Below are 18,692 nucleotides of genomic sequence, written 5' to 3' on the forward strand. Positions count from 1 at the left end.
GCTATATCAAATAAAAAGAGAAACAGAAACAGAAAAATTAATACAAAATAATAAACTATGGAAATAATTCAAAGAATACTAATACTTCATTAATTAAATTAGAATTAAATTGGTATAAATACAAATTATGAAATGGAAATTAGGATAGAATGTTGCAATTATTTTTCAAAAAATAATAAAATTAAAAAAAAAAAATGCAATATTAAATACATTGTGTGATTGATTCAATGGAAAAACTAATTGTATGTCAAGTGTAACTAAAAAATTCTCATAATTTAAATTTAATTAATTTATACAGAAAGTTATTGATAAGAAGTTGAATTGAATTAATTGATTGAATTTTATGCGTTGCATAGGTACCGGTAACACAAATCGTGGACATTTGACCAGCAATAATAATAAAATAAACTTTAAATATTAATTAAATTTTAGAAATTTAATTAAATGTTAAAAAATTAAGAAATATCAAATCATTAAAAAAATAGATCATTTTGAACTTAATTAATTTATAAGCGTTGAATAGTATTGGTCACATACATCGTGGTCATTTGACATTTTAAATAATACAAAAATGCTTAGGCTTAGGCTTAGGGTGTACTTAGGCTTAGGCTTAAGCATTATTTCAAATCTAAAATTTGATTTTGGTGAAAATTTTATAATTTCCAAGAGTTTTTGTATATTATACGGGAAAATAATTTCTAGTTTTCTCAATTTTGATTTTAATTAAATGTTAAAACTATTAAAAAATATCAATTCGTTAAAAAAAATTAGTTATTTTGAACTTAGTTATTTAATTTTATGCGTTGCATACGTAATAAGAGAATAAACTTTAATAACTAAGTTTTTTTTTTAATATTTGAGAGGTGAAATTAATAAGATTTTTAATTTGTCGTAGATTTAATTCATTTCTGCAGCTAAAATTAGTTTTTGTTTGAAATTTTAAGATCGAATTTTATGAAAATTTTATGATTTGCAATGAATCAAAGCCTTTTTTGTATATTAGACTACGAAATAATTTCTAGTAATATCAAATTTTGCTTTAATTAAATGTTAAAACTGTTAAAAAATATATATTCATTAAAAAAAGTCAGATATTTCGAGCTTAATTGATCAATTTATATGCATTGCATAGGTACTGGTTATTTACGACTGGTCATTTGATCGGCATAAATAATTAAATAATCATTCAAAATTAGGTTTTAAACAATGTTTAATTTGCAAAATTATTTAAATTTTTAACTTGCCACTGTTCTAACTCATTCTTACAATTGAAATTAATTTTTATTTCAAATCTAAATATCAAATTTTATGAAAATTCAATAATTTGTTAGGGTTTTGTATACTAAACTACAAAATAAATGCCGGAATTGTCAAAATTTAATTTAATTAAATGTTAGAATATTGAAAAATATCAATTCATTAAAAAAAAATTAGATAATTTGAACTTAATTGATTAATTTTTATTCATTTCATGGATACTGGTCATTTACGGTTGGTCATTTGGTCAGCATAAATAATTGAAGTTTAAAGTTTTGATTGAAATTTCACTTGTTAAAATAATAAAATTTTTAATTAGTCATAGAACTAACTCATTTTTACAATTAATGCTAATTTTCAATTCAAATTTAAAATTGATTTTTGTGAAAATCCTATAATTTGTAAGGTTTTTTGCGTAATAAACTGGGAAATGTTAGGGTTTTGTATATTAAACTATAAAATAAATGCCGAAATTGTCAAAATTTAATTTAATTAAATGTTAGAATATTGAAAAATATCAATTCATAAAAAAAAAAATTAGATAGTTGGAACTTAATTGATTATTTTTTATTCATTTCATGGATACTGGTCATTTGGTCAGCATAAATAATAAAATAATCATTCAAAATTATGCTTTAAACAATGTATTATTTGCAAAATTATTTAAATTTTTAACTTGCCACTGTTCTAATTCATTCTTACAATTGAAATTAATTTTTATTTCAAATCTAAATATCAAATTTTATGAAAATTCAATAATTTGTTAGGTTTTTGTATACTAAACTATAAAATAAATATAAAACTAAACTATAAAATAAATATAAAACTACTAAACTATAAAATAAACTATAAAATAAATTGTCAAAATTTAATTTAATTAAATGTTAGAATATCAATTCATAAAAAAAAATTAGATAATTTGAACTTAATTGATCAATTTATATGCATTGCATAGGTACTGGTTATTTACGACTGGTCATTTGATCGGCATAAATAATTAAATAATCATTCAAAATTAGGTTTTAAACAATGTTTAATTTGCAAAATTATTTAAATTTTTAACTTGCCACTGTTCTAACTCATTCTTACAATTGAAATTAATTTTTACTTCAAATCTAAATATCAAATTTTATGAATATTCAATAATTTGTTAGGGTTTTGTATATTAAACTATAAAATAAATTCTAGCAATATCAAATTTTACTTTAATTAAATGTTAAAACTGTTAAAAAAAATATATATTCATTAAAAAAAGTTAGATATTTCGAGCATAATTGATCAATTTATATGCATTGCATAGGTACTGGTCATCTACGGTTGCTCATTTGATCAGCATAAATAACTAAATAAACTTTAATAATTAAGTTTCAATCAATATTCGACTAGCGGGATTGATTAAATTTTTAATTTATCAGGGTTTTAATTCATTCTTACAATTGAAGTTAATTTTTATTTCAAATTTAAGTGTCAAATTTTATGAAAATTCATTAATTTACTAGAATTTTGCATATTAATCTACAAAATAAATTGTGGTAAATATCAAAAGCTAGTTTTAAATAAATGTTAAAATTTTGAAAAATTTTAATTAATTAAAAAAAAAAAAATGGATATTTTGAACTTAATTGATTAATTTGTGTGCATTGCATAGGTACTGGTCGCATACATAGTGGTCATTTGACCAGCAAAAATAATAAAATCAAGTTTAGAAATTATTTAAATTTTTAATTTTTCACGATTTTAATTCATTCTTACAATTAAAATTAATTTATATTTCGAATTTAAATAACACATTTATAAAAATCCCATAATTTGTACGGGTATTTGCATACTAAACTGGGTAAGAAGTCCTACTATTCTCAAAATTTAATTTCAAATGATATTAAAAGTATTAAAAAAAATCATTTAATAAAAAAAACCAAAATTCGAAAGATTTATGTTATTCAGCTATTACTTTATTTATTTTTTTGACTTAACAAAGTTTAATTGCAATATTTTAAGTTGAAATTTTGTGAAATTTATTAATATTGCTATATCAAATAAAAAGAGAAACAGAAACAGAAAAATTAATACAAAATAATAAACTATGGAAATAATTCAAAGAATACTAATACTTCATTAATTAAATTAGAATTAAATTGGTATAAATACAAATTATGAAATGGAAATTAGGATAGAATGTTGCAATTATTTTTCAAAAAATAATAAAATTAAAAAAAAAAAATGCAATATTAAATACATTGTGTGATTGATTCAATGGAAAAACTAATTGTATGTCAAGTGTAACTAAAAAATTCTCATAATTTAAATTTAATTAATTTATACAGAAAGTTATTGATAAGAAGTTGAATTGAATTAATTGATTGAATTTTATGCGTTGCATAGGTACCGGTAACACAAATCGTGGACATTTGACCAGCAATAATAATAAAATAAACTTTAAATATTAATTAAATTTTAGAAATTTAATTAAATGTTAAAAAATTAAGAAATATCAAATCATTAAAAAAATAGATCATTTTGAACTTAATTAATTTATAAGCGTTGAATAGTATTGGTCACATACATCGTGGTCATTTGACATTTTAAATAATACAAAAATGCTTAGGCTTAGGCTTAGGGTGTACTTAGGCTTAGGCTTAAGCATTATTTCAAATCTAAAATTTGATTTTGGTGAAAATTTTATAATTTCCAAGAGTTTTTGTATATTATACGGGAAAATAATTTCTAGTTTTCTCAATTTTGATTTTAATTAAATGTTAAAACTATTAAAAAATATCAATTCGTTAAAAAAATTAGTTATTTTGAACTTAGTTATTTAATTTTATGCGTTGCATACGTAATAAGAGAATAAACTTTAATAACTAAGTTTTTTTTTTAATATTTGAGAGGTGAAATTAATAAGATTTTTAATTTGTCGTAGATTTAATTCATTTCTGCAGCTAAAATTAGTTTTTGTTTGAAATTTTAAGATCGAATTTTATGAAAATTTTATGATTTGCAATGAATCAAAGCCTTTTTTGTATATTAGACTACGAAATAATTTCTAGTAATATCAAATTTTGCTTTAATTAAATGTTAAAACTGTTAAAAAAATATATATTCATTAAAAAAAGTCAGATATTTCGAGCTTAATTGATCAATTTATATGCATTGCATAGGTACTGGTTATTTACGACTGGTCATTTGATCGGCATAAATAATTAAATAATCATTCAAAATTAGGTTTTAAACAATGTTTAATTTGCAAAATTATTTAAATTTTTAACTTGCCACTGTTCTAACTCATTCTTACAATTGAAATTAATTTTTATTTCAAATCTAAATATCAAATTTTATGAAAATTCAATAATTTGTTAGGCTTAGGCTTAGGCTTAGGCTTAGGCTTAGGCTTAGGCTTAGGCTTAGGCTTAGGCTTAGGCTTAGGCTTAGGCTTAGGCTTAGGCTTAGGCTTAGGCTTAGGCTTAGGCTTAGGCTTAGGCTTAGGCTTAGGCTTAGGCTTAGGCTTAGGCTTAGGCTTAGGCTTAGGCTTAGGCTTAGGCTTAGGCTTAGGCTTAGGCTTAGGCTTAGGCTTAGGCTTAGGCTTAGCTTAGGCTTAGGCTTAGCTTAGGCTTAGGCTTAGGCTTAGGCTTAGGCTTAGGCTTAGGCTTAGGCTTAGCTTAGGCTTAGGCTTAGGCTTAGGCTTAGGCTTAGGCTTAGGCTTAGGCTTAGGCTTAGGCTTAGGCTTAGGCTTAGGCTTAGGCTTAGGCTTAGGCTTAGGCTTAGGCTTAGGCTTAGGCTTAGGCTTAGGCTTAGGCTTAGGCTTAGGCTTAGGCTTAGGCTTAGGCTTAGGCTTAGGCTTAGGCTTAGGCTTAGGCTTAGGCTTAGGCTTAGGCTTAGGCTTAGGCTTAGGCTTAGGCTTAGGCTTAGGCTTAGGCTTAGGCTTAGGCTTAGGCTTAGGCTTAGGCTTAGGCTTAGGCTTAGGCTTAGGCTTAGGCTTAGGCTTAGGCTTAGGCTTAGGCTTAGGCTTAGGCTTAGGCTTAGGCTTAGGCTTAGGCTTAGGCTTAGGCTTAGGCTTAGGCTTAGGCTTAGGCTTAGGCTTAGGCTTAGGCTTAGGCTTAGGCTTAGGCTTAGGCTTAGGCTTAGGCTTAGGCTTAGGCTTAGGCTTAGGCTTAGGCTTAGGCTTAGGCTTAGGCTTAGGCCTTAGGCTTAGGCTTAGGCTTAGGCTTAGGCTTAGGCTTAGGCTTAGGCTTAGGCTTAGGCTTAGGCTTAGGCTTAGGCTTAGGCTTAGGCTTAGGCTTAGGCTTAGGCTTAGGCTTAGGCTTAGGCTTAGGCTTAGCTTAGGCTTAGGCTTAGGCTTAGGCTTAGGCTTAGGCTTAGGCTTAGGCTTAGGCTTAGGCTTAGGCTTAGGCTTAGGCTTAGGCTTAGGCTTAGGCTTAGGCTTAGGCTTAGGCTTAGGCTTAGGCTTAGCTTAGGCTTAGGCTTAGGCTTAGGCTTAGGCTTAGGCTTAGGCTTAGGCTTAGGCTTAGGCTTAGGCTTAGGCTTAGGCTTAGGCTTAGGCTTAGGCTTAGGCTTAGGCTTAGGCTTAGGCTTAGGCTTAGGCTTAGGCTTAGGCTTAGGCTTAGGCTTAGGCTTAGGCTTAGGCTTAGGCTTAGGCTTAGGCTTAGGCTTAGGCTTAGGCTTAGGCTTAGGCTTAGGCTTAGGCTTAGGCTTAGGCTTAGGCTTAGGCTTAGGCTTAGGCTTAGGCTTAGGCTTAGGCTTAGGCTTAGGCTTAGGCTTAGGCTTAGGCTTAGGCTTAGGCTTAGGCTTAGGGCTTAGGCTTAGGCTTAGGCTTAGGCTTAGGCTTAGGCTTAGGCTTAGGCTTAGGCTTAGGCTTAGGCTTAGGCTTAGGCTTAGGCTTAGGCTTAGGCTTAGGCTTAGGCTTAGGCTCTTAGGCTTAGGCTTAGGCTTAGGCTTAGGCTTAGGCTTAGGCTTAGGCTTAGGCTTAGGCCTTAGGCTTAGGCTTAGGCTTAGGCTTAGGCTTAGGCTTAGGCTTAGGCTTAGGCTTAGGCTTAGGCTTAGGCTTAGGCTTAGGCTTAGGCTTAGGCTTAGGCTTAGGCTTAGGCTTAGGCTTAGGCTTAGGCTTAGGCTTAGGCTTAGGCTTAGGCTTAGGCTTAGGCTTAGGCTTAGGCTTAGGCTTAGGCTTAGGCTTAGGCTTAGGCTTAGGCTTAGGCTTAGGCTTAGGCTTAGGCTTAGGCTTAGGCTTAGGCTTAGGCTTAGGCTTAGGCTTAGGCTTAGGCTTAGGCTTAGGCTTAGGCTTAGGCTTAGGCTTAGGCTTAGGCTTAGGCTTAGGCTTAGGCTTAGGCTTAGGCTTAGGCTTAGGCTTAGGCTTAGGCTTAGGCTTAGGCTTAGGCTTAGGCTTAGGCTTAGCTTAGGCTTAGGCTTAGGCTTAGGCTTAGGCTTAGGCTTAGGCTTAGGCTTAGGCTTAGGCTTAGGCTTAGGCTTAGGCTTAGGCTTAGGCTTAGCTTAGGCTTAGGCTTAGGCTTAGGCTTAGGCTTAGGCTTAGGCTTAGGCTTAGGCTTAGGCTTAGGCTTAGGCTTAGGCTTAGGCTTAGCTTAGGCTTAGGCTTAGGCTTAGGCTTAGGCTTAGGCTTAGGCTTAGGCTTAGGCTTAGGCTTAGGCTTAGGCTTAGGCTTAGGCTTAGGCTTAGGCTTAGGCTTAGGCTTAGGCTTAGGCTTAGGCTTAGGCTTAGGCTTAGGCTTAGGCTTAGGCTTAGGCTTAGGCTTAGGCTTAGGCTTAGGCTTAGGCTTAGGCTTAGGCTTAGGCTTAGGCTTAGGCTTAGGCTTAGGCTTAGGCTTAGGCTTAGGCTTAGGCTTAGGCTTAGGCTTAGGCTTAGGCTTTAGGCTTAGGCTTAGGCTTAGGCTTAGGCTTAGGCTTAGGCTTAGGCTTAGGCTTAGGCTTAGGCTTAGGCTTAGGCTTAGGCTTAGGCTTAGGCTTAGCTTAGGCTTAGGCTTAGGCTTAGGCTTAGGCTTAGGCTTAGGCTTAGGCTTAGGCTTAGGCTTAGGCTTAGGCTTAGGCTTAGGCTTAGGCTTAGGCTTAGGCTTAGGCTTAGGCTTAGGCTTAGGCTTAGGCTTAGGCTTAGGCTTAGGCTTAGGCTTAGGCTTAGGCTTAGGCTTAGGCTTAGGCTTAGGCTTAGGCTTAGGCTTAGGCTTAGGCTTAGCTTAGGCTTAGGCTTAGGCTTAGGCTTAGGCTTAGGCTTAGGCTTAGGCTTAGGCTTAGGCTTAGGCTTAGGCTTAGGCTTAGGCTTAGGCTTAGGCTTAGGCTTAGGCTTAGGCTTAGGCTTAGGCTTAGGCTTAGGCTTAGGCTTAGGCTTAGGCTTAGGCTTAGGCTTAGGCTTAGGCTTAGGCTTAGGCTTAGGCTTAGGCTTAGGCTTAGGCTTAGGCTTAGGCTTAGGCTTAGGCTTAGGCTTAGGCTTAGGCTTAGGCTTAGGCTTAGGCTTAGGCTTAGGCTTAGGCTTAGGCTTAGGCTTAGGCTTAGGCTTAGGCTTAGGCTTAGGCTTAGGCTTAGGCTTAGCTTAGGCTTAGGCTTAGGCTTAGGCTTAGGCTTAGGCTTAGGCTTAGGCTTAGGCTTAGGCTTAGGCTTAGGCTTAGGCTTAGGCTTAGGCTTAGGCTTAGGCTTAGGCTTAGGCTTAGGCTTAGGCTTAGGCTTAGGCTTAGGCTTAGGCTTAGGCTTAGGCTTAGGCTTAGGCTTAGGCTTAGGCTTAGGCTTAGGCTTAGGCTTAGGCTTAGGCTTAGGCTTAGGCTTAGGCTTAGGCTTAGGCTTAGGCTTAGGCTTAGGCTTAGGCTTAGGCTTAGGCTTAGGCTTAGGCTTAGGCTTAGGCTTAGGCTTAGGCTTAGGCTTAGGCTTAGGCTTAGGCTTAGGCTTAGGCTTAGGCTTAGGCTTAGGCTTAGGCTTAGGCTTAGGCTTAGGCTTAGGCTTAGGCTTAGGCTTAGGCTTAGGCTTAGGCTTAGGCTTAGGCTTAGGCTTAGGCTTAGGCTTAGGCTTAGGCTTAGGCTTAGGCTTAGGCTTAGGCTTAGGCTTAGGCTTAGGCTTAGGCTTAGGCTTAGGCTTAGGCTTAGGCTTAGGCTTAGGCTTAGGCTTAGGCTTAGGCTTAGGCTTAGGCTTAGGCTTAGGCTTAGGCTTAGGCTTAGGCTTAGGCTTAGGCTTAGGCTTAGGCTTAGGCTTAGGCTTAGGCTTAGGCTTAGGCTTAGGCTTAGGCTTAGGCTTAGGCTTAGGCTTAGGCTTAGGCTTAGGCTTAGGCTTAGGCTTAGGCTTAGGCTTAGGCTTAGGCTTAGGCTTAGGCTTAGGCTTAGGCTTAGGCTTAGGCTTAGGCTTAGGCTTAGGCTTAGGCTTAGGCTTAGGCTTAGGCTTAGGCTTAGGCTTAGGCTTAGGCTTAGGCTTAGGCTTAGGCTTAGGCTTAGGCTTAGGCTTAGGCTTAGGCTTAGGCTTAGGCTTAGGCTTAGGCTTAGGCTTAGGCTTAGGCTTAGGCTTAGGCTTAGGCTTAGGCTTAGGCTTAGGCTTAGGCTTAGGCTTAGGCTTAGGCTTAGGCTTAGGCTTAGGCTTAGGCTTAGGCTTAGGCTTAGGCTTAGGCTTAGGCTTAGGCTTAGGCTTAGGCTTAGGCTTAGGCTTAGGCTTAGGCTTAGGCTTAGGCTTAGGCTTAGGCTTAGGCTTAGGCTTAGGCTTAGGCTTAGGCTTAGGCTTAGGCTTAGGCTTAGGCTTAGGCTTAGGCTTAGGCTTAGGCTTAGGCTTAGGCTTAGGCTTAGCTTAGGCTTAGGCTTAGGCTTAGGCTTAGGCTTAGGCTTAGGCTTAGGCTTAGGCTTAGGCTTAGGCTTAGGCTTAGGCTTAGGCTTAGGCTTAGGCTTAGGCTTAGGCTTAGGCTTAGGCTTAGGCTTAGGCTTAGGCTTAGGCTTAGGCTTAGGCTTAGGCTTAGGCTTAGGCTTAGGCTTAGGCTTAGGCTTAGGCTTAGGCTTAGGCTTAGGCTTAGGCTTAGGCTTAGGCTTAGGCTTAGGCTTAGGCTTAGGCTTAGGCTTAGGCTTAGGCTTAGGCTTAGGCTTAGGCTTAGGCTTAGGCTTAGGCTTAGGCTTAGGCTTAGGCTTAGGCTTAGGCTTAGGCTTAGGCTTAGGCTTAGGCTTAGGCTTAGGCTTAGGCTTAGGCTTAGGCTTAGGCTTAGGCTTAGGCTTAGGCTTAGGCTTAGGCTTAGGCTTAGGCTTAGGCTTAGGCTTAGGCTTAGGCTTAGGCTTAGGCTTAGGCTTAGGCTTAGGCTTAGGCTTAGGCTTAGGCTTAGGCTTAGGCTTAGGCTTAGGCTTAGGCTTAGGCTTAGGCTTAGGCTTAGGCTTAGGCTTAGGCTTAGGCTTAGGCTTAGGCTTAGGCTTAGGCTTAGGCTTAGGCTTAGGCTTAGGCTTAGGCTTAGGCTTAGGCTTAGGCTTAGGCTTAGGCTTAGGCTTAGGCTTAGGCTTAGGCTTAGGCTTAGGCTTAGGCTTAGGCTTAGGCTTAGGCTTAGGCTTAGCTTAGGCTTAGGCTTAGGCTTAGGCTTAGGCTTAGGCTTAGGCTTAGGCTTAGGCTTAGGCTTAGGCTTAGGCTTAGGCTTAGGCTTAGGCTTAGGCTTAGGCTTAGGCTTAGGCTTAGGCTTAGGCTTAGGCTTAGGCTTAGGCTTAGGCTTAGGCTTAGGCTTAGGCTTAGGCTTAGGCTTAGGCTTAGGCTTAGGCTTAGGCTTAGGCTTAGGCTTAGGCTTAGGCTTAGGCTTAGGCTTAGGCTTAGGCTTAGGCTTAGGCTTAGGCTTAGCTTAGGCTTAGGCTTAGGCTTAGGCTTAGGCTTAGGCTTAGGCTTAGGCTTAGGCTTAGGCTTAGGCTTAGGCTTAGGCTTAGGCTTAGGCTTAGGCTTAGGCTTAGGCTTAGGCTTAGGCTTAGGCTTAGGCTTAGGCTTAGGCTTAGGCTTAGGCTTAGGCTTAGGCTTAGGCTTAGGCTTAGGCTTAGGCTTAGGCTTAGGCTTAGGCTTAGGCTTAGGCTTAGGCTTAGGCTTAGGCTTAGGCTTAGGCTTAGGCTTAGGCTTAGGCTTAGGCTTAGGCTTAGGCTTAGGCTTAGGCTTAGGCTTAGGCTTAGGCTTAGGCTTAGGCTTAGGCTTAGGCTTAGGCTTAGGCTTAGGCTTAGGCTTAGGCTTAGGCTTAGGCTTAGGCTTAGGCTTAGGCTTAGGCTTAGGCTTAGGCTTAGGCTTAGGCTTAGGCTTAGGCTTAGGCTTAGGCTTAGGCTTAGGCTTAGGCTTAGGCTTAGGCTTAGGCTTAGGCTTAGGCTTAGGCTTAGCTTAGGCTTAGGCTTAGGCTTAGGCTTAGGCTTAGGCTTAGGCTTAGGCTTAGGCTTAGGCTTAGGCTTAGGCTTAGGCTTAGGCTTAGGCTTAGGCTTAGGCTTAGGCTTAGGCTTAGGCTTAGGCTTAGGCTTAGGCTTAGGCTTAGGCTTAGGCTTAGGCTTAGGCTTAGGCTTAGGCTTAGGCTTAGGCTTAGGCTTAGGCTTAGGCTTAGGCTTAGGCTTAGGCTTAGGCTTAGGCTTAGGCTTAGGCTTAGGCTTAGGCTTAGGCTTAGGCTTAGGCTTAGGCTTAGGCTTAGGCTTAGGCTTAGGCTTAGGCTTAGGCTTAGGCTTAGGCTTAGGCTTAGGCTTAGGCTTAGGCTTAGGCTTAGGCTTAGGCTTAGGCTTAGGCTTAGGCTTAGGCTTAGGCTTAGGCTTAGGCTTAGGCTTAGGCTTAGGCTTAGGCTTAGGCTTAGGCTTAGGCTTAGGCTTAGGCTTAGGCTTAGGCTTAGGCTTAGGCTTAGGCTTAGGCTTAGGCTTAGGCTTAGGCTTAGGCTTAGGCTTAGGCTTAGGCTTAGGCTTAGGCTTAGGCTTAGGCTTAGGCTTAGGCTTAGGCTTAGGCTTAGGCTTAGGCTTAGGCTTAGGCTTAGGCTTAGGCTTAGGCTTAGGCTTAGGCTTAGGCTTAGGTTTAGGCTTAGGCTTAGGCTTAGGCTTAGGCTTTAGGCTTAGGCTTAGGCTTAGGCTTAGGCTTAGGCTTAGGCTTAGGCTTAGGCTTAGGCTTAGGCTTAGGCTTAGGCTTAGGCTTAGGCTTAGGCTTAGGCTTAGGCTTAGGCTTAGGCTTAGGCTTAGGCTTAGGCTTAGGCTTAGGCTTAGGCTTAGGCTTAGGCTTAGGCTTAGGCTTAGGCTTAGGCTTAGGCTTAGGCTTAGGCTTAGGCTTAGGCTTAGGCTTAGGCTTAGGCTTAGGCTTAGGCTTAGGCTTAGGCTTAGGCTTAGGCTTAGGCTTAGGCTTAGGCTTAGGCTTAGGCTTAGGCTTAGGCTTAGGCTTAGGCTTAGGCTTAGGCTTAGGCTTAGGCTTAGGCTTAGGCTTAGGCTTAGGCTTAGGCTTAGGCTTAGGCTTAGGCTTAGGCTTAGGCTTAGGCTTAGGCTTAGGCTTAGGCTTAGGCTTAGGCTTAGGCTTAGGCTTAGGCTTAGGCTTAGGCTTAGGCTTAGGCTTAGGCTTAGGCTTAGGCCTAGGCTTAGGCTTAGGCTTAGGCTTAGGCTTAGGCTTAGGCTTAGGCTTAGGCTTAGGCTTAGGCTTAGGCTTAGGCTTAGCTTAGGCTTAGCTTAGGCTTAGGCTTAGGCTTAGGCTTAGGCTTAGGCTTAGGCTTAGGCTTAGGCTTAGGCTTAGGCTTAGGCTTAGGCTTTAGGCTTAGGCTTAGGCTTAGGCTTAGGCTTAGGCTTAGGCTTAGGCTTAGGCTTAGGCTTAGGCTTAGGCTTAGGCTTAGGCTTAGCTTAGGCTTAGGCTTAGGCTTTGGCTTAGGCTTAGGCTTAGGCTTAGGCTTAGGCTTAGGCTTAGGCTTAGGCTTAGGCTTAGGCTTAGGCTTAGGCTTAGGCTTAGGCTTAGCTTAGGCTTAGGCTTAGGCTTAGGCTTAGGCTTAGGCTTAGGCTTAGGCTGCTTAGGCTTAGGCTTAGGCTTAGCTTAGGCTTAGGCTTAGGCTTAGGCTTAGGCTTAGGCTTAGGCTTAGGCTTAGGCTTAGGCTTAGGCTTAGGCTTAGGCTTAGGCTTAGGCTTAGGCTTAGGCTTAGGCTTAGGCTTAGCTTAGGCTTAGGCTTAGGCTTAGGCTTAGGCTTAGGCTTAGGCTTAGGCTTAGGCTTAGGCTTAGGCTTAGGCTTAGGCTTAGGCTTAGGCTTAGGCTTAGGCTTAGGCTTAGGCTTAGGCTTAGGCTTAGGCTTAGGCTTAGGCTTAGGCTTAGGCTTAGGCTTAGGCTTAGGCTTAGGCTTAGGCTTAGGCTTAGGCTTAGGCTTAGGCTTAGGCTTAGGCTTAGGCTTAGGCTTAGGCTTAGGCTTAGGCTTAGGCTTAGGCTTAGGCTTAGGGTTAGGCTTAGGCTTAGGCTTAGGCTTAGGCTTAGGCTTAGGCTTAGGCTTAGGCTTAGGCTTAGGCTTAGGCTTAGGCTTAGGCTTAGGCTTAGGCTTAGGCTTAGGCTTAGGCTTAGGCTTAGGCTTAGGCTTAGGCTTAGGCTTAGGCTTAGGCTTAGGCTTTAGGCTTAGGCTTAGGCTTAGGCTTAGGCTTAGGCTTAGGCTTAGGCTTAGGCTTAGGCTTAGGCTTTAGGGCTTAGGCTTAGGCTTAGGCTTAGGCTTAGGCTTAGGCTTAGGCTTAGGCTTAGGCTTAGGCTTAGGCTTAGGCTTAGGCTTAGGCTTAGGCTTAGGCTTAGCTTAGGCTTAGGCTTAGGCTTAGCTTAGGCTTAGGCTTAGGCTTAGGCTTAGGCTTAGGCTTAAGGCTTAGGCTTAGGCTTAGGCTTAGGCTTAGGCTTAGGCTTAGGCTTAGGCTTGGGCTTAGGCTTAGGCTTAGGCTTAGGCTTAGGCTTAGGCTTAGGCTTAGGCTTAGGCTTTGGCTTAGGCTTAGGCTTAGGCTTAGGCTTAGGCTTAGGCTTAGGCTTAGGCTTAGGCTTAGGCTTAGGCTTAGGCTTAGGCTTAGGCTTAGGCTTAGGCTTAGGCTTAGGCTTAGGCTTAGGCTTAGGCTTAGGCTTAGGCTTAGGCTTAGGCTTAGGCTTAGGCTTAGGCTTAGGCTAGCTTAGGCTTAGGCTTAGGCTTAGGCTTAGGCTTTAGGCTTAGGCTTAGGCTTAGGCTTAGGCTTAGGCTTAGGCTTAGGCTTAGGCTTAGGCTTAGGCTTAGGCTTAGGCTTAGGCTTAGGCTTAGGGCTTAGGCTTAGGCTTAGGCTTAGGCTTAGGCTTAGGCTTAGGCTTAGGCTTAGGCTTAGGCTTAGGCTTAGGCTTAGGCTTAGGCTTAGGCTTAGGCTTAGGCTTAGGCTTAGGCTTAGGCTTAGGCTTAGGCTTAGGCTTAGGCTTAGGCTTAGGCTTAGGCTTAGGCTTAGGCTTAGGCTTAGGCTTAGGCTTAGGCTTGGCTTAGGCTTAGGCTTAGGCTTAGGCTTAGGCTTAGGCTTAGGCTTAGGCTTAGGCTTAGGCTTAGGCTTAGGCTTAGGCTTAGGCTTAGGCTTAGGCTTAGGCTTAGCTTAGGCTTAGGCTTAGGCTTAGGCTTAGGCTTAGGCTTAGGCTTAGGCTTAGGCTTAGGCTTAGGCTTAGGCTTAGGCTAGGCTTAGGCTTAGGCTTAGGCTTAGGCTTAGGCTTAGGCTTAGGCTTAGGCTTAGGCTTAGGCTTAGGCTTAGGCTTAGGCTTAGGCTTAGGCTTAGGCTTAGGCTTAGGCTTAGGCTTAGGCTTAGGCTTAGGCTTAGGCTTAGGCTTTAGGCTTAGGCTTAGGCTTAGGCTTAGGCTTAGGCTTAGGCTTAGGCTTAGGCTTAGGCTTAGCTTAGGCTTAGGCTTAGGCTTAGGCTTAGGCTTAGGCTTAGGGTTACTTAGGCTTAGGCTTAGGCTTAGGCTTAGGCTTAGGCTTAGGCTTAGGCTTAGGCTTAGGCTTAGGCTTAGGCTTAGGCTTAGGCTTAGGCTTAGGCTTAAGGCTTAGGCTTAGGCTTAGGCTTAGGCTTAGGCTTAGGCTTAGGCTTAGGCTTAGGCTTAGGCTTAGGCTTAGGCTTAGGCTTAGGCTTTTAGGCTTAGGCTTAGGCTTAGGCTTAGGCTTAGGCTTAGGCTTAGGCTTAGGCTTAGGCTTAGGCTTAGGCTTAGGCTTAGGCTTAGGCTTAGGCTTAGGCTTAGGCTTAGGCTTAGGCTTAGGCTTAGGCTTAGGCTTAGGCTTAGGCTTAGGCTTAGGCTTAGGCTTAGGCTTAGGCTTAGGCTTAGGCTTAAGCTTAGGCTTAGGCTTAGGCTTAGGCTTAGGCTTAGGCTTAGGCTTAGGGCTTAGGCTTAGGCTTAGGCTTAGGCTTAGGCTTAGGCTTAGGCTTAGGCTTAGGGCTTAGGCTTAGGCTTAGGCTTAGGCTTAGGCTTAGGCTTTAGGCTTAGGCTTAGGCTTAGGCTTAGGCTTAGGCTTAGGCTTAGGCTTAGGCTTAGGCTTAGGCTTAGGCTTAGGCTTAGGCTTAGGCTTAGGCTTAGGCTTAGGCTTAGGCTTAGGCTTAGGCTTAGGCTTAGGCTTAGGCTTAGGCTTAGGCTTAGGCTTAGCTTAGGCTTAGGCTTAGGCTTAGGCTTAGGCTTAGGCTTAGGCTTAGGCTTAGGCTTAGGCTTAGGCTTAGGCTTAGGCTTAGGCTTAGGCTTAGGCTTAGGCTTAGGCTTAGGCTTAGGCTTAGGCTTAGGCTTAGGCTTAGGCTTAGGCTTAGGCTTAGGCTTAGGCTTAGGCTTAGGCTTAGGCTTAGGCTTAGGCTTAGGCTTAGCTTAGGCTTAGGCTTAGGCTTAGGCTTAGGCTTAGGCTTAGGCTTAGGCTTAGGCTTAGGCTTAGGCTTAGGCTTAGGCTTAGGCTTAGGCTTAGGCTTAGGCTTAGGCTTAGGCTTAGGCTTAGGCTTAGGCTTAGGCTTAGGCTTAGGCTTAGGCTTAGGCTTAGGCTTAGCTTAGGCTTAGGCTTAGGCTTAGGCTTAGGCTTAGGCTTAGGCTTAGGCTTAGGCTTAGGCTTAGGCTTAGGCTTAGGCTTAGGCTTAGGCTTAGGCTTAGGCTTAGGCTTAGGCTTAGGCTTAGGCTTAGGCTTAGGCTTAGGCTTAGGCTTAGGCTTAGGCTTAGGCTTAGGCTTAGGCTTAGGCTTAGGCTTAGGCTTAGGCTTAGGCTTAGGCTTAGGCTTAGGCTTAGGCTTAGGCTTAGGCTTAGGCTTAGGCTTAGGCTTAGGCTTAGGCTTAGGCTTAGGCTTAGGCTTAGGCTTAGGCTTAGGCTTAGGCTTAGGCTTAGGCTTAGGCTTAGGCTTAGGCTTAGGCTTAGGCTTAGGCTTAGGCTAGGCTTAGGCTTAGGCTTAGGCTTAGGCTTAGGCTTAGGCTTAGGCTTAGGCTTAGGCTTAGGCTTAGGCTTAGGCTTAGGCTTAGGCTTAGGCTTAGGCTTAGGCTTAGGCTTAGGCTTAGGCTTAGGCTTAGGCTTAGGCTTAGGCTTAGGCTTAGGCTTAGGCTTAGGCTTAGGCTTAGGCTTAGGCTTAGGCTTAGGCTTAGGCTTAGGCTTAGGCTTAGGCTTAGGCTTAGGCTTAGGCTTAGGCTTAGGCTTAGGCTTAGGCTTAGGCTTAGGCTTAGGCTTAGGCTTAGGCTTAGGCTTAGGCTTAGGCTTAGGCTTAGGCTTAGGCTTAGGCTTAGGCTTAGGCTTAGGCTTAGGCTTAGGCTTAGGCTTAGGCTTAGGCTTAGGCTTAGGCTTAGGCTTAGGCTTAGGCTTAGGCTTAGGCTTAGGCTTAGGCTTAGGCTTAGGCTTAGGCTTAGGCTTAGGCTTAGGCTTAGGCTTAGGCTTAGGCTTAGGCTTAGGCTTAGGCTTAGGCTTAGGCTTAGCTTAGGCTTAGGCTTAGGCTTAGGCTTAGGCTTAGGCTTAGGCTTAGGCTTAGGCTTAGGCTTAGGCTTAGGCTTAGGCTTAGGCTTAGGCTTAGGCTTAGCTTAGGCTTAGGCTTAGGCTTAGGCTTAGGCTTAGGCTTAGGCTTAGGCTTAGGCTTAGGCTTAGGCTTAGGCTTAGGCTTAGGCTTAGGCTTAGGCTTAGGCTTAGGCTTAGGCTTAGGCTTAGGCTTAGGCTTAGGCTTAGGCTTAGGCTTAGGCTTAGGCTTAGGCTTAGGCTTAGGCTTAGGCTTAGGCTTAGGCTTAGGCTTAGGCTTAGGCTTAGGCTTAGGCTTAGGCTTAGGCTTAGGCTTAGGCTTAGGCTTAGGCTTAGGCTTAGGCTTAGGCTTAGGCTTAGGCTTAGGCTTAGGCTTAGGCTTAGGCTTAGGCTTAGGCTTAGGCTTAGGCTTAGGCTTAGGCTTAGGCTTAGGCTTAGGCTTAGGCTTAGGCTTAGGCTTAGGCTTAGGCTTAGGCTTAGGCTTAGGCTTAGGCTTAGGCTTAGGCTTAGGCTTAGGCTTAGGCTTAGGCTTAGGCTTAGGCTTAGGCTTAGGCTTAGGCTTAGGCTTAGGCTTAGGCTTAGGCTTAGGCTTAGGCTTAGGCTTAGGCTTAGGCTTAGGCTTAGGCTTAGGCTTAGGCTTAGGCTTAGGCTTAGGCTTAGGCTTAGGCTTAGGCTTAGGCTTAGGCTTAGGCTTAGGCTTAGGCTTAGGCTTAGGCTTAGGCTTAGGCTTAGGCTTAGGCTTAGGCTTAGGCTTAGGCTTAGGCTTAGGCTTAGGCTTAGGCTTAGGCTTAGGCTTAGGCTTAGGCTTAGGCTTAGGCTTAGGCTTAGGCTTAGGCTTAGGCTTAGGCTTAGGCTTAGGCTTAGGCTTAGGCTTAGGCTTAGGCTTAGGCTTAGGCTTAGGCTTAGGCTTAGGCTTAGGCTTAGGCTTAGGCTTAGGCTTAGGCTTAGCTTAGCTTAGGCTTAGGCTTAGGCTTAGGCTTAGGCTTAGGCTTAGGCTTAGGCTTAGGCTTAGGCTTAGGCTTAGGCTTAGGCTTAGGCTTAGGCTTAGGCTTAGGCTTAGGCTTAGGCTTAGGCTTAGGCTTAGGCTTAGGCTTAGGCTTAGGCTTAGGCTTAGGCTTAGGCTTAGGCTTAGGCTTAGGCTTAGGTTAGGCTTAGGCTTAGGCTTAGGCTTAGGCTTAGGCTTAGGCTTAGGCTTAGGCTTAGGCTTAGGCTTAGGCTTAGGCTTAGGCTTAGGCTTAGGCTTAGGCTTAGGCTTAGGCTTAGGCTTAGGCTTAGGCTTAGGCTTAGGCTTAGGCTTAGGCTTAGGCTTAGGCTTAGGCTTAGGCTTAGGCTTAGGCTTAGGCTTAGGCTTAGGCTTAGGCTTAGGCTTAGGCTTAGCTTAGGCTTAGGCTTAGGCTTAGGCTTAGGCTTAGGCTTAGGCTTAGGCTTAGGCTTAGGTTAGGCTTAGGCTTAGGCTTAGGCTTAGGCTTAGGCTTAGGCTTAGGCTTAGGCTTAGGCTTAGGCTTAGGCTTAGGCTTAGGCTTAGGCTTAGGCTTAGGTTAGGCTTAGGCTTAGGCTTAGGCTTAGGCTTAGGCTTAGGCTTAGGCTTAGGCTTAGGCTTAGGCTTAGGTTAGGCTTAGGCTTAGGCTTAGGCTTAGGCTTAGGCTTAGGCTTAGGCTTAGGCTTAGGCTTAGGCTTAGGCTTAGGCTTAGGCTTAGGCTTAGGCTTAGGCTTAGCTTAGGCTTAGGCTTAGGCTTAGGCTTAGGCTTAGGCTTAGGCTTAGGCTTAGGCTTAGGCTTAGGCTTAGCTTAGGCTTAGGCTTAGGCTTAGGCTTAGGCTTAGGCTTAGGCTTAGGCTTAGGCTTAGGCTTAGCTTAGGCTTAGGCTTAGGCTTAGGCTTAGGCTTAGGCTTAGGCTTAGGCTTAGGCTTAGGCTTAGGCTTAGGCTTAGGCTTAGGCTTAGGCTTAGGCTTAGGCTTAGGCTTAGGCTTAGGCTTAGCTTAGGCTTAGGCTTAGGCTTAGGCTTAGGCTTAGGCTTAGGCTTAGGCTTAGGCTTAGGCTTAGGCTTAGGCTTAGGCTTAGGCTTAGGCTTAGCTTAGGCTTAGGCTTAGGCTTAGGCTTAGGCTTAGGCTTAGGCTTAGGCTTAGGCTTAGGCTTAGGCTTAGGCTTAGGCTTAGCTTAGGCTTAGGCTTAGGCTTAGGCTTAGGCTTAGGCTTAGGCTTAGGCTTAGGCTTAGGCTTAGGCTTAGGCTTAGGCTTAGGCTTAGGCTTAGGCTTAGGCTTAGGCTTAGGCTTAGGCTTAGGTTAGGCTTAGGCTTAGCTTAGGCTTAGGCTTAGGCTTAGGCTTAGGCTTAGGCTTAGGCTTAGGCTTAGGCTTAGGCTTAGGCTTAGGCTTAGGCTTAGGCTTAGGCTTAGGCTTAGGCTTAGGCTTAGGCTTAGGCTTAGGCTTAGGCTTAGGCTTAGGCTTAGGCTTAGGCTTAGGTTAGGCTTAGGCTTAGGCTTAGGCTTAGGCTTAGGCTTAGGCTTAGGCTTAGGCTTAGGCTTAGGCTTAGGCTTAGGCTTAGGCTTAGGCTTAGGCTTAGGCTTAGGCTTAGGTTAGGCTTAGGCTTAGGCTTAGGCTTAGGCTTAGGC

At 42.5% G+C, this 18,692-nt stretch overlaps 1 protein-coding gene across 1 annotated transcript; it reads left to right on the plus strand.

Moving 5' to 3' along the window:
* Positions 1–1,471: 1,471 nt before the first annotated feature.
* Bm17868 (Uncharacterized protein) lies at positions 1,472–17,038 on the plus strand (the record flags this gene model as incomplete). Its single annotated transcript, XM_043082625.1, has 5 exons — positions 1,472–1,491; positions 10,541–11,211; positions 12,327–12,597; positions 13,809–14,066; positions 16,147–17,038. The coding sequence occupies 5 exons, from the start codon at positions 1,472–1,474 to the stop codon at positions 17,036–17,038; spliced, it is 2,112 nt and encodes a 703-aa protein (XP_042938559.1).
* Positions 17,039–18,692: the final 1,654 nt, after the last annotated feature.

This window comes from Brugia malayi (genome assembly GCF_000002995.4).
Source record: "Brugia malayi strain FR3 genome assembly, contig: Bm_v4_Chr4_scaffold_001, whole genome shotgun sequence".
Taxonomy (NCBI): domain Eukaryota; kingdom Metazoa; phylum Nematoda; class Chromadorea; order Rhabditida; family Onchocercidae; genus Brugia; species Brugia malayi.